Source organism: Propithecus coquereli, unplaced genomic scaffold (assembly GCF_000956105.1).
Source record: "Propithecus coquereli isolate 6110/MARCELLA unplaced genomic scaffold, Pcoq_1.0 Scaffold113, whole genome shotgun sequence".
In the NCBI taxonomy this organism is placed as follows: domain Eukaryota; kingdom Metazoa; phylum Chordata; class Mammalia; order Primates; family Indriidae; genus Propithecus; species Propithecus coquereli.
This window is the reverse complement of record NW_012135303.1, coordinates 4,582,907-4,596,041: the sequence shown is the minus strand read 5'-3', so window position 1 is coordinate 4,596,041 and position 13,135 is coordinate 4,582,907. Positions and strand designations below refer to the sequence as shown.

Genomic DNA, 13,135 nt, shown 5'->3' with positions numbered 1-13,135 from the left:
GCTAAATGTATAAGCACCACTGCTCTCTGGTGTCCAAGGTGGGAAAGCAAAAGAGGTTTAAAGCATAAATGATGTACGGTCTCCCAGGAAAGACTTGCCAAGTGCCATGGCATGCAGTGTGGATTCTGCAGCCCGGGGATGGTGATGTCCATCTACACCCTGCTAAGGAACCACCCAGAGCCGACCCCTGAGCAGATAACTGAAGCTCTTGGAGGTGAGCCTTCTTGGCCCTCTGCGGGCAGGGCCCAGGTTAGAAAGTGCTCAAGTAACTAGAGAAGGCAGTCCCAGCCCACCGATAGAACCTGTGGCACAGGTTTGGGGCTCCAGGTACCTGACCAACAGGTAGGCTTCCTTAGTACCTGCTTTGAGTCAAGTCCTTTCCAGAAAAGGCTGTCTTTGTTTTGATAGCAATGATGCCAGGAATTGAGGTAATATTGGTTTCATTACAAAACTTTTTCCCTTAGTGGAGCCCTTTGTCACTCTTCAAAGGCATTGAAATGGGCTGTTTCTAACACTTTTAATACAATCTTTTCCAAATGTAGAAATTTGGGTAATATGGAAGAATTAGATTTTACTGTTTGTTTTTTAATTAATCTGTTAGAATCATTTATTAACTTTACTTACTAAAATTAATTTTGCAAAGAGAAAAGACCCTCAGATACTTTACATTTGTATGTTCTGGTTGGGTTCATTATATGTAATAAGATAGGGGAGATCATAGACAATAATTAGTTATCACAGATAAGCTTAGTGAGCAACTCAATCTCCTATGACAAAATGGTTATCAGATTTAAATTAACACAGCTTTCTACCAGAAAAAGCACATTAACAAATATAATTTTCTGTGACAAGTGTACCTAGTTTCAAGGTAACTCATCACCAGTTAGAAAAAAGTTGTTAAAGCAAACCTCTGAATAATATAGGAAAGCTCTTTGCCCCTTTCAATAGACAGATCTAGACAGAGACTCAATTTTATGATGAAAAGATGCAGAATAAAACTAAGTAAAAATTTGACTTGTATTACTATAACTGGTATGTAAATATTCTCTAATATTTTCCCTTATCACTCAGCAACTTCTTTGCTCAAAATTTTTTGGTTTCTCATTAAGTACGATTAAAACTTTGGCCTGTGGTTTTAGTTATAACTTTAACCGAATCTGAATGTTTTTGAATAATGGATAATCTTTGCTCAGTAATGTAACCCACACTAATGAGGTATTTAGAGCTCTGAAAAGCAGGGATCTTATAATTTGCCATACTTCTTGTTTGTTTGAATATGGACAGGCAATCTTACAGAGATGGATTATTTTCTTCCAGATTCTATCCTGTAACTCACATAACAACTGTCAAAAGATGGTGTTGTCAAGTTTGGCTAAATGGATGAAGTAGATTACCTCATTCTAGGTGTAAATAACTTGAAGAGTATATTTTGGTACCCAATCCATTTACTTGTTCTCTTTCTAGAATTATAAATGTTAGCCACACTGATAACCTTCATGTTCATAATATTTCAAGAAAAACAATAGTATTAACAATATAAAATAAAGTTCAAAGAAATATAATTAGTGTAAGCATATAACTTCTTAAATACTCAACGGTTATCAATCATTACCACACTTAATCTCGTCTCTTCCCTTCAAGGCTAAGGGAATACAATAAAATTTTTGAATTTCTTTTTTTTTTTTTCCTTAGAATCAGAAGAATTTCTGTAATGGATACAATTACCTTTCCTTTGGTAGGTCTTTAGTGGGGCTTGTAGATTTAGCACTGACTATGTGGCTAAGAACAAAAACAAAACAAAAGCCCTGACGCTGGCTCACACTAGCCTTTACTGTTTGCTTACGGTTTCATTGCCTCCTAAATGCTTCCATTTCATGACATTCTAGACATTGCCGTTCCTTCCTCTGCTCTAAAGAAGAATTCTAAATTCACACCCTTCTGTGTTTTTTCTTCTTAGCAAAAAGGAAAGATAGATTATGGTGTTAGCAGCCATTCATATGCATGCAGTTTTTTCCTAAATTATTCTCATTCTAATTGAAAAAAAAAGGGAGTCTACCTGTTACCCAAGTTTCCACATGACTTACTGGCACCAAGTTTACACAACACTTTACTTATAGGTGTTTAAATCTGTTTAATCCTCACACATACGTTGTTTCTGAAATTTTTAAACTGTAATTGAACATAGTTTTACATTTACTATTTAGTATAAAAATAATTAAAAATTAAGAAAAATGTCGAAAAAATTGAATGACAAGGAAAAACTCATTCATAATTCTGCCACCAAGAGACAACCACTGTCAAATACTTTTGTATTCTTTCAATCTTTTTTGTGCATAAGTTTTGTTTGCTTATTTTAAATGCTTGTGACCATTTTATAATATATATAATTTTAAATTGTATGAACAATTTTAATGGTATAACATGAGAATTTTGCCATGTTACTAAAACCTCTCCATCAATATCATTTATACTGGCTGCAAAATTTGAATATACTTTTTTAAAAGACAATGGTTTCCCTCACCTTTTCCACCGTACTTTGGATTTGTTGACTGATTAAAACAATACCAGGTACTTACTGAACATCAACTGTGCTGTTCTGGTGGGGGTTCAATAACACCTAAGTCAAGCCTTGCCTTCTCCAGAAGCTTGAGATCCAATGAGGGAGACACACATAAATACATACACAAGTGACCCTGCTCCAGCAGCTGACGATAGGTCGTCAGAAGGATCCAGACAGTCAGAGGTACAGCTCTGGCTGGGGGGTTACAGCAGACCTCATGCAGAAGGAGGATTGGGGTCTTGAAGAATGGCCCCAGTTCCTCTTCCCGTAAGAGGGCATTTGAAAGAGGAGAGGTTGCATGAGAAAGGCTTGATGATGCGCCACACATGAGACATTATGGGAGTGGCAGGTACACGAGTTAGGATAGGGGCAGGAAATAAGGCAGGAAGGAAAAAAAAAAAAAACCTTTGTGGTATTTCAGTAAGAAAATGTAATCACAAGATCTATTCTTCACTTGATCTTAGCCAAAAGACCAGGAAGTGATACCAGGTCTATTCTTGAAGAATGTCTCCAAGGGGAACATTTGTTCCAAAGAACAATCTTGCTGGTTTTAGGTAACAAAGAAGCTAATGACTAATACAGTTATTCCATTGAAAACATGAAGCACAGATATGCAATATATTTCTATGTTATTTCTTAAAACTTGATTCCTTCTTAATCAGGTAATTTGTGCCGCTGCACTGGATACCGACCAATTGTAGAAAGTGGAAAAACTTTCTGTGCGGTAAGTTTTTTAAAAAGAATATTAATTCTGTTAACTTAATATATGAATGAACCTTTGCATAAAATAATCCTTGCACTCAATAATCTCTAAAGTAACCTCACATTGACCTTTGTAACCACTGAAGGTTGTTAAATGCCCTCTGTTGGTATTTTTTTAAATAAACCCTTAGCATTTATCTTGTTTATAGCCCTAAATTTGTCACTTTCCTGAAAAGTATAGGATATTGTCCCTGACTTCAAGAAATGCATACTCTATTGAAGAAAATAGAACACAGAAACAATAAAAAAGTAATTGAAAAGCAACATATTAAAATGTCAATATGTCCGTATACCATGCGTATAAATTTCAAAGAAACATGGATTAAAGAGAGTTAATGAATGGGAAGAAGGAGACATAGAGGACTTATTGGAGAAGGGGAGTTTTGAGCTTGGTCCTAAAGGAAATGATAAAAGTGAATGCCTGAAGAGAAGCCAGTAGAAAATTCCAAGTAAGAAAATGCATGGAAGTAGGAAAAAGAAAGCTGTCCAAGATTCAAGTAAGAAATTGATGTGACTGAACCATTGGAGAGTAAAAAGATACTGTTTGGGGCTGAGGAATTTAGACTTAAAGCTGATAACCACATGCAGTCATTGTCTGTTTTCCAGCCAGGGGTAACACAATGAGAGGAGTATTTCAGAAGGAAAATTCTCAGCACTTGGTGGTAGGAAGTACAAGCCTGGGAAGATGTGGTGGGGAGAGAAGGCATGGACTAGTGCAGTAGCCCAGGCATGAGGAATGACTACGTAGGCGAGTGTGGCATATGCAGGGACAGAAAGATAACTTTCCAGAAGGAGATTGCCAGAGTCATAACCCCAGACAGCAAAGGGTGTGGAGAGAAAGGAATCCAAGTCACCTGCAAAGTTGAGAGACCCAGGAACAAAACAGGACAAAGACTGTTAGAAAAAAATGATTTAGTGTATGCAGGGGATGGGGGCAGGTAGTTTTGAAACACACTATTTTCAGAAAATTAAATGTCAAGAGAAGATATATTTTTGAGAAGGTTTCAGTTAGGGTGTTTTTCCAGCACCTTTTATGGTAAAAATTAATTTTATATAATTTTTCTTGATCAAAAACTACTCAAGTTACATCAGTTCTTTCAAAGTACTGTAAAGTGTTTGAAAAGATGTATTTTTATGCCAGTCATGAAGAACTTCACGAAATTTTACAAACTACAGGATGGTTTAACTTAAATAAAGTCCTCGGTAAGGTACTACTTATTTTGAACCATATGAATGGCCAATATCCTGCCATTTTTGACCTACAAAAACAGCAACATCTTCATATGATTCAACCTAAAACTACGTGATTATTTTCCTTGAGGCAGTATACAAAGATGTAAATTAACGATAGATATTTTTACTCTCATTCACACTGGATCTCCACATTGAACCACTTATTACACTTATTATAGTTCCTTTATTGTGCAATTTAGATTGTCCCAAAATCCAAATCCCTTCTTTACTCTGTAGAAAATGACCTTACAAGTAAAAATATCAGCTGCCACCTTGGCAGCATTTCTTAAGTCTCAGACACTGTGTTGAACTTTCCTCATATTTAAAATCTAATGAACGTGTTTGGGATGGATTTTATTATCCTATTATCCTAATTTAACAAGCTTAAGCCAGCTCACATGTGGGAAAGCAGGAACTAGAACCCAGGTTCCCTTGACTCCGTGTGCAAAGCACAGTGTCTCCAAACGGCCACAGACCCTCGCACATTGAAAAGGGCAAACACGGATACTTAGTCTGATAGTTACAGTAACTGACAAATGGATCCAGGCCAAAACCACTATTTTGGGTCTTCATGAAATGTCCTGAAAATTAAGGTTAAATGATTTGGGCTTGAATCATCCGAATAGTTCGGAACAACATCCAGATAAACTCAGGTTTTCAGTTTATTTATATCTGTGTATAGAAAGTCTTAAAGGCAGTTTGTCTTCCCAGGACTTGATTCAAGATACGTGCTATCACACAGTTAAGATAAGAGCAGTCTGTTTGGGTTTTTTAAATCACCACCTTATAACTCCACGCCTTTATCTCACTTCCAGTAGGAGGCCTTGGCTGGCGGGGCTCTCCCCACCTCTCCCTCCTCTGTCCTCCCCTGCGACTTGAGTGACACATCTGCAAGCCTCTGTCATGAGCGTGGTTGTACACTCCCTGTCATTTTCTCTAATCGCTCAGTGACAGAGTAGCTTGTTACCTGACCTGCCGGGTACCCTGGTAAGTGTTTAAAGAATTAGGAATTTGATTTAAGCTGCATTACTTCCTAAGGAATCGACTGTTTGCCAAGTGAAAGGGTCAGGAAAATGTTGCCTGGATCCAGAAGAGAGGTCTTTTGCAAACAGACAGGAAAAGGTAAGTATCCGCTTTTTCCACTTCATTTGGGATTGACTGAGAAAGACCCACATAGATCCAAATTTATTCCAGGTTTCTATTCTTTGCTGTGAGTGAAGTGTAAAATAAGTGAATACCGGGCGCAAACAGCCTTCAAGAGCTCCAAAGATCATCCAGCCTGTGCCATTCACAAGGCCGATCACCAGAGAAGGCTGTTTTCCTTCGGTACAACTTCCTGTGCCTTCTTCTGGGGTTACCAACTCTCCCCCGACCCCACAAGCACTCTGAGGGACTAAGCAGTGGTGCACTTTCATGTTCACGGCAAAAAAAAAAAATATACAAATAATATCTGAGACTCAGCACAGAAAAATAAAACCCAATTTCTGATGCCAAAGCAAGAAAACCAGAGTCCAGAAAATCTGCCAGGCAAACCATCCCATGGTCTTGGAGGGTGGGAAGAATCCCATTCCGGGGTGCCCTGTGCCTCTCCGTTTTGTGTGGGGTGTCAGAGGTAGAGGCCCTGACTCTGGAGTCTCACACTTAATTTCTGTACCTTTCTCAGTAACTCTGAAGTTCTGTCTGTGTTTTGTTTTGTTTTGTTGAGATATGTACCAAACTGTACAATGAAGATGAATTCCAGCCCTTCGATCCATCCCAGGAGCCTATATTCCCTCCTGAGCTGATAGTAAGAAACTTCACTTTTGTTCTCTCATAATAGGGTGTGGTATATGCCTTTTGTGTTACACTATGGAATTACCTAGTTTTAGACATTGAAAGTTGGAAATGTGTCCAGCACAATCATGGGGCAATAGCCTATGTTTAGGGACCTGTACAGCTGTGCTATAGTCAAAGCGGACAGCTTTGAAGAGTGGGGAGGCCAGGACCTCAGAGATGCTGTCGTTCAACCCCCTCAGCTGAAGATTCTGAGGTCAAAGCATCGGTGACTTGCCCAAGGCCACACAGCGACACTGTGAGATGTTTTAAAGGCATCTTGTAAAACTGGTGAAGTAAGAATCAAATGAATCTTAGAATAATGGAACTGCACTATTCTTATCATTAGTCTCTGTAATTTCAACTCAGTGTGAGAGAAAGAGGGGGAGAAAATAATATAAATAGCATCTATGCCCACTGTGCCATTCCACGACCATGCCCTGGAGAGAGCATGAGGTGAGAGAGATGATTCTCCAGGTTTCTCAGAAGAGGTCAGTCCCCATGTACCCACTGAGTGTGAGAACTTGGACACTCCAAGTGCGAATCTACTATTTAAAAATTATATCTGTGGGCATAGCTATGTACAGATGTAGGTATATATCTATATCTATAGGTATGTGTATATATATCTACAGAGTTGTAAAAAAATCAATTTACACTATACCTGGTGAATGACTTAAGGGATTTTTTTCAAGGAGAATTTTGCCTATATGCAATTGTTGTCCTATAATAAACCCTAATCTCCAAGCTGAGTGTCCTCTGAGTCACTGTTAGGGCAGAACTAGAGCAAGAAGCCTGGCACTGTAATTCCAGGCTGAGCTTTCATTAAACCAAGCTGCTCCCTCTTCACACACTCACTTCACAAACACAAATAGATTTTACTCTACGTCCAGTTGTGAACGGACACCTATCATGATGTTGACTGAGTGGTGCCCACACGGATCTTATCAATCTGGGTGGTCTGAAACAGACCACCATTTCCTGGGCCCTAGAAGTTGAGTCTCTTCAGAAAGCTAAAGTGACCAGCAGGACACTTGGATGCCACAGCAGTCGATATCCTCATGGCTTGTTGTTCAAGAGCCTTGCTTGAAAGCATGTTGGCTTTGTTTCTCCGCAGAGAATGGCAGAAGATCCAAACAAGAGAAAGCTGACATTCCAAGGGGAGAGGACTACCTGGATCAGCCCCGTGACCCTGAACAACCTTCTGGAGCTGAGAACCAATTTCCCCAAAGCCCCGCTTGTCATGGGGAACACTGCAGTGGGTAGGTGGTTGCCACATGTGTTCTTTAGACTAGGTAACCTAAACATGTGTGTCTCTTTTTAAACTCTTCATAAATGAAATTCATTTTTATTAATAATGCCTATGTCCTTTAGAACACTTTATTGTTTTCTTTTGCAAATGAATCATTTAAGTCACAGTTTTCACTCTAGCTTATTAGTATGCAACATTTATTAGTATCCATTGTCTTCCTTTTCTAACTTTTCTAATTAGTTTAAATGCTTTTCGCCTTCAGGACCCAGCATTAAATTCGGAAATGAATTCCATCCAGTTTTCATATCTCCACTTGGGCTTCCAGAATTGCATTTTGTGAATACTACAGATGCTGGTGAGCACTTTCTTGTTCAAATAAGATGTAGCCACTGCATGTTGGTGGACCATTAATAATCAACCACCTACACTGGTTGAATTTGAGCACTTCATAGACTATCTGACTTTGTTTATTCATTCAAAGCTATTTATTGAGCACCTACTATGTGTCCTCTCTGCACTTTCTCAAACCGATCCCCTCAGCTGTGTCACTGAGTACTACATTGCCATAGGAGCCACAAGGGCGGGAAGATGCCACAAAGGTCAGCCAGGGATGGAGGGATTGAAGAAATAGGAACATGTAAGACATTTGCTGGCCAGTAGGAAAGGTTCTTGCCACACGTTACTCCCTCATTCACAAATCTGCTTGAGGCTAATGCCACACTCACACACACACACACACACACACACACACACACACACACACACACACACAAAGTCTTCGCCACAAGATTTGAAATGTAGCTGCGAACAACAATCTGATTTTTGCAGTCTTTTCACAATTTACCATGTGCTTTCACATCTCTTATCTTGTGATCTTCAAAACCACCCTGGGAGGTAGACTTAGCTAGTAACCTTGGTATCTCTCTTATCCTACAGGAGACACAGAATCAAAGGGCTTAGGCAACTTCCCTAAGACCATGCAGCTGTCAGCTAAGTCAGGACTAGGTCCTAGGTCTCCTCCCTCCTTCCTCCTGCCACATAGTGCACCGAATAAGGCTTATCTCACCAGCCACTACCCACACTAAGCCTTTGAATGGATCACAGTCTTAAACCCCTATAAAGTAGAGTTCTCCCAATGAGCAAACAGAAATCAAGTGGATAATTGATTGCTAACCTCTTTGACCTGCCAATCTTAAGTCAGTCTGCTCGTTCATTTTGTTTACCCCCGTTGGAAAATCTACATCAACAGATTGGCAGGAAGAGATGGAGCAAGAGGAGGCCAGCCACGTACAGGAGACGGCGGGCAGGGCGGTGTGTGGGGTATTCGGTTAGGGTGTGATGGGGTAGAGGGACAGGGGTGGGTGGAGCCTACAGAACCAGATCAGTGTTTCTCACTCTTTTCTTCATTACCGCCCCTCTAAGGAGCAATGGACGTGGTTTCCCTAATCATCCCTCCCTGAAGTTTTAATACAACAGATTAACAGTGTATCTGTTTATGTACAGAATGTGTATTGGTGCTTTACATATCTATATATATAAAGAGTAAGATTTTTTTCATTCCCTTGGAGGCAGTATTGCCTCCAGTGAGAACGCATGAGGTAGATGACATCACTACTGAAATCATGGCACACCTACAAATGAAACTGACCCGAGGTACAGGCATGTGTCTGTTCTTCTTATCTTTTTGATAAGAGACCAATAGGAAGAAATGGTGGGAAAGAAAGGCAGATATGCAAGACACATTTTGCAAGTCAATTTCCTCTTAGGTTTAATTATCTTTAAAAAATATTATAGGACCATGGCTGGAATTTTCATATTTGATCAATTTATTCAGGAAAACTCAACTGGGAATAAATGAAGTAATGAGCACCAGATATCTGTGGTTGATACATGCTAAAATGTATGGCATGTATGTCTATCTACATGACTGACAAAAAGGATTTGGTACTCAGCATTTGAGAATAAAATAAATTGCCAGAAATATCTTCAATTATCTTTGGTTTCTGTCATTCTAAGTAAGTATGAAAAGAGAAGATATATTTAAAAGACAGTTTCCATGCAACCCTATCTTGTTCCAGTTCCCTGTAAGTTCATGGCCTACTACTCTATTTTCAGGGGTGACAATAGGTGCAGGATACAGCCTGGCCCAGCTGAACGATGCCTTATGCCTTATCATTTCGGAGCAACCGAAGGAGAAGACTAAGACCTGTCGAGCTCTCCTGAAGCACCTGAGGACACTTGCAGGAGCCCAGATTAGGAATATGGCCGTATGTTCTCTGTTGTTTTGTAAAATAAGCCACGGTTATAGGCAGTCACACAGTTCTGTTCAGTTTCACAAACATTACTCTGAAGAGAAATCCAAAGTCAATGTTGAACGTGTCTGTACAATATGAGTGTGAATGTGTGTGTGCCCAAAGTGAGATATATCACGTGTGTGTATGTGTGCGTCTAAAGTGAGAGGTTTCATGTTGTGTGTCTATGTGTGTGTCCAAGGAGAGTGACACATGAGACATTAGGATTATGGTACTGGAGTCAGAAGATCCTGGACAAGCCACCTGTACCCCTTTAAGCCACTGTTTCTTCATTTTAAAAATTAAGATTCAGGATAAGAGGAGATGTTAGTCAAAGGGTACGAAGTCGTAGTTGGACAGGAGGAATAAGTTTTAGTGATCTAGTGCACAACATGGTAACCACAGTTGATAATAATGTGCTATATATTTCAAAATTGCTGAAAGAGTAGATTTTAAATATTCTCGCCACAAAAAAATGATAAGTATGTGAGGTGATGGGTATGTTAATTGGCTTCAGTTAATCATTCCATAATATAAACATGTATCATAACGTCACATTATACCCCACGAATATATACAATTATTTGTCAATTTAGAATTTTAAAAATAAAAGTAAAAACTATGGAGAAAAAACACACACAAAAAATAAAATTCCACCCAATGGACTGTCTCTAAGGTCCTGCCCAGCTCTAACAATTTTTGAAATATGTCTTATCCACAGAATAATAAACAAAACTTACATTTCCAAAATATGCTTTAATGGCTGATTCGCCTCTTAGAACTTTGCATCAAGGTCAAATTCCAGCCATGTGTATCCCACATACCCATCCTTGGATGCCCTCAGTTGTCTAGCTTATTGGGGTTTCCTTATTATTTAAGATTTAAGAACACTTGATTCTAACCCCTCCTCATTCCATGCATGCTGGACAGTTCAGCGGGATCTGGGGCCCAGGGGACGCATCATTTCTCCTGATTGTCCCTGGCCCTGCTGCTGACTCTCAAAACCCACTGTGTATTTTCACCTTCTGCATCTTCTCTTTCTTTTTGGAGCCATGCCGCTCCTCTCCCCATCAACTTTCCCCTTAAATCCTCCTGAGGCCCCTGTTTCAGATGACGTGTGGAGCAGCCTTTCCAGAAGGCCTGAGGAAACAGCCTCGTCCACACCTGCTGTGGCACAGCAGGTGTTTTGGATGTGATAACCCATCCCAGTTCTTTAGGGTTTACTCAGGTCTCTCCACCTCCCCCGTGGTGCTGGGCACTCTTCCCTTTGGCCATACCCACCCTTCTCCCTAACCTGCCTGCACCAGCCCCTAATTCCCGTTCATTTCCCTTTTTGTCTGTCTTCATAGGCAAACACGCCCATCGAGAAGTGCGTCTAAACAAAGACAAATGTGGCCTAGGGTCAATTCTCAAAGAAACTTTTCCTCCTCATTGCGTGGAAGAGGAATATGTTCCCAAGCTGTAAGTTTGGATGGGATCAGGAGTGGGAATCTTGCACAATATATTGTCCGATAAGGGATGGGAACCTGCTGCCTCAAGGCCACACGTGGCCTCCAGATCCCCAAGTGCGGCCCCTCTACCGAATTCAAACTTCACAGAACAAATCCCTTTATTTAAAGGATTTATTCTGTAAAATTTGGATTCAGTCAAAAGGCCGCAATCAAAGATCCAGAAGGCCACATGTGGCCTATGTGTTTATAACCTCTTATTTGTCAAGTAACTAAGTGTGGCTTTTAAAATGTCATCTTTTCTTATTCAGACTTTAGGGGGACATGTGGTGAGCCGGCCTAATTATTCTGACCTGAACCCTATTTTAGCAGCAGGAAACGCTACCATCAATCTGATATCTAAAGGTAAGACTCTGGAGCCAAGCGTTAGGCATTTTATTCTGTACTTATCACTGTCAGTGATGGAGCTTCTGACGTGAACCAGGGACCCAAGCGCACCTAATTTAGACTCAGGGGTTATGTTTACGTCACCTCATGCCGAAGGGCGAAGCTCTTCTCAATTCTCCTGCTCTCCGGATGGTCTGCATCTCCCAGGTCAGGCGTTTCACTGCACCTGACAAATTCTCTCAAGTATTTGGCCACATTTAGGGGCAAATTGTAGTATGAAAGTACTTGAAGAAAAAATTAATGAGAGATATCTTCATGGTTTTAAAGGTTTATGGCGTATTTCATTGCAGAGTTTCTTTCATAAAGAGGGCAATTTTTATTACAGGACTTTTCATTTTAAACACAATCAAGTTTGTGGGCCATATTATTTCTTTTCTCTTTATTCAAAAACGTCATGAGCTTTGAGGAGGGAAAATGATTTAAACACGAAGAAATAAAAACAAATACATATTATTCATAGGGCTGTTGATGTAAGATACTTTCTCCTTGGTTAAAATTACATTAAAAATATTGTGGCTCAATTAAGAGAGTATAGTAAACTGTTTAAGGAAAAAAAAACAAATATGTATATATATGAGTTTATGCAGCTGTGTGCAACATGACATTCCAGACCACATATACAATGGTAGTCCCATAAGATCATAATGTCGTATTTTTACTATATTTTTTCTATGTTTAGCTATGTCCAGATGCACAAATACGTATGGCTGTGCTGCAGCTGCCTACAATATTCAGTACAGTAACATGCTGTACAGGTTGGTAGCCTGGAGCAACAGGCTGTACGACATAGCCTAGGTGTGTAGTAGGCTATGCCATCTGGGTTTGGGTAAGGACACTCTATGATGTGCACACAACAACGAAAGTACCTAAGGATGCAATTCTTAGAATGTGTCCCCGTCATTAAGTGACATGTGACTATCAGGAATCCCCCCTGTGCCCCTAGATTGAGAACAGCTTCACCCTTAGGTGTGAGGTAATGTAAACATAACATACATACATCTTACATCATGTCGCTGGCTGCATATTCTCCAATCTGATAAACTCATCCTAATCAAGGTCGTTTCTCTAACAGACGGACAACGGCAGATTCTTTTAAATGGCCCTTTCCTTGAGAGATCACCTGAGGCCAACCTGAAATCGGAAGAGATTGTGCTGTCTGTTTCTATTCCCTACTCTACTCAGGTGAGGGCTCCCCAGGGAAGCACCCCCCTACCCCGGCTCTGCGCAGCAAGCCCGCAGACAGGATTCCAGGGGCAATGGTGTCCCCTCTATTTTGAACCAACTGCTTTAGGGAGACTCTTTGGGCTGCTGCACAGGGAGGGACAAATTC

General features: G+C 40.1%; 1 protein-coding gene across 1 annotated transcript in view; it reads left to right on the top strand.

Moving 5' to 3' along the window:
• LOC105819005 (aldehyde oxidase 4-like) overlaps positions 1–13,135 on the top strand; it is a 102,923-nt gene that overhangs the window by 13,017 nt on the left and 76,771 nt on the right. The window contains exons 5-13 of the mRNA XM_012655162.1: positions 88–214; positions 3,223–3,284; positions 5,594–5,677; positions 6,261–6,341; positions 7,485–7,629; positions 7,882–7,974; positions 9,735–9,886; positions 11,670–11,763; positions 12,878–12,987. Of these exons, the coding sequence (XP_012510616.1) occupies positions 88–214; positions 3,223–3,284; positions 5,594–5,677; positions 6,261–6,341; positions 7,485–7,629; positions 7,882–7,974; positions 9,735–9,886; positions 11,670–11,763; positions 12,878–12,987 (948 nt within the window). The remainder of the gene's footprint in view (positions 1–87; positions 215–3,222; positions 3,285–5,593; positions 5,678–6,260; positions 6,342–7,484; positions 7,630–7,881; positions 7,975–9,734; positions 9,887–11,669; positions 11,764–12,877; positions 12,988–13,135) is intronic.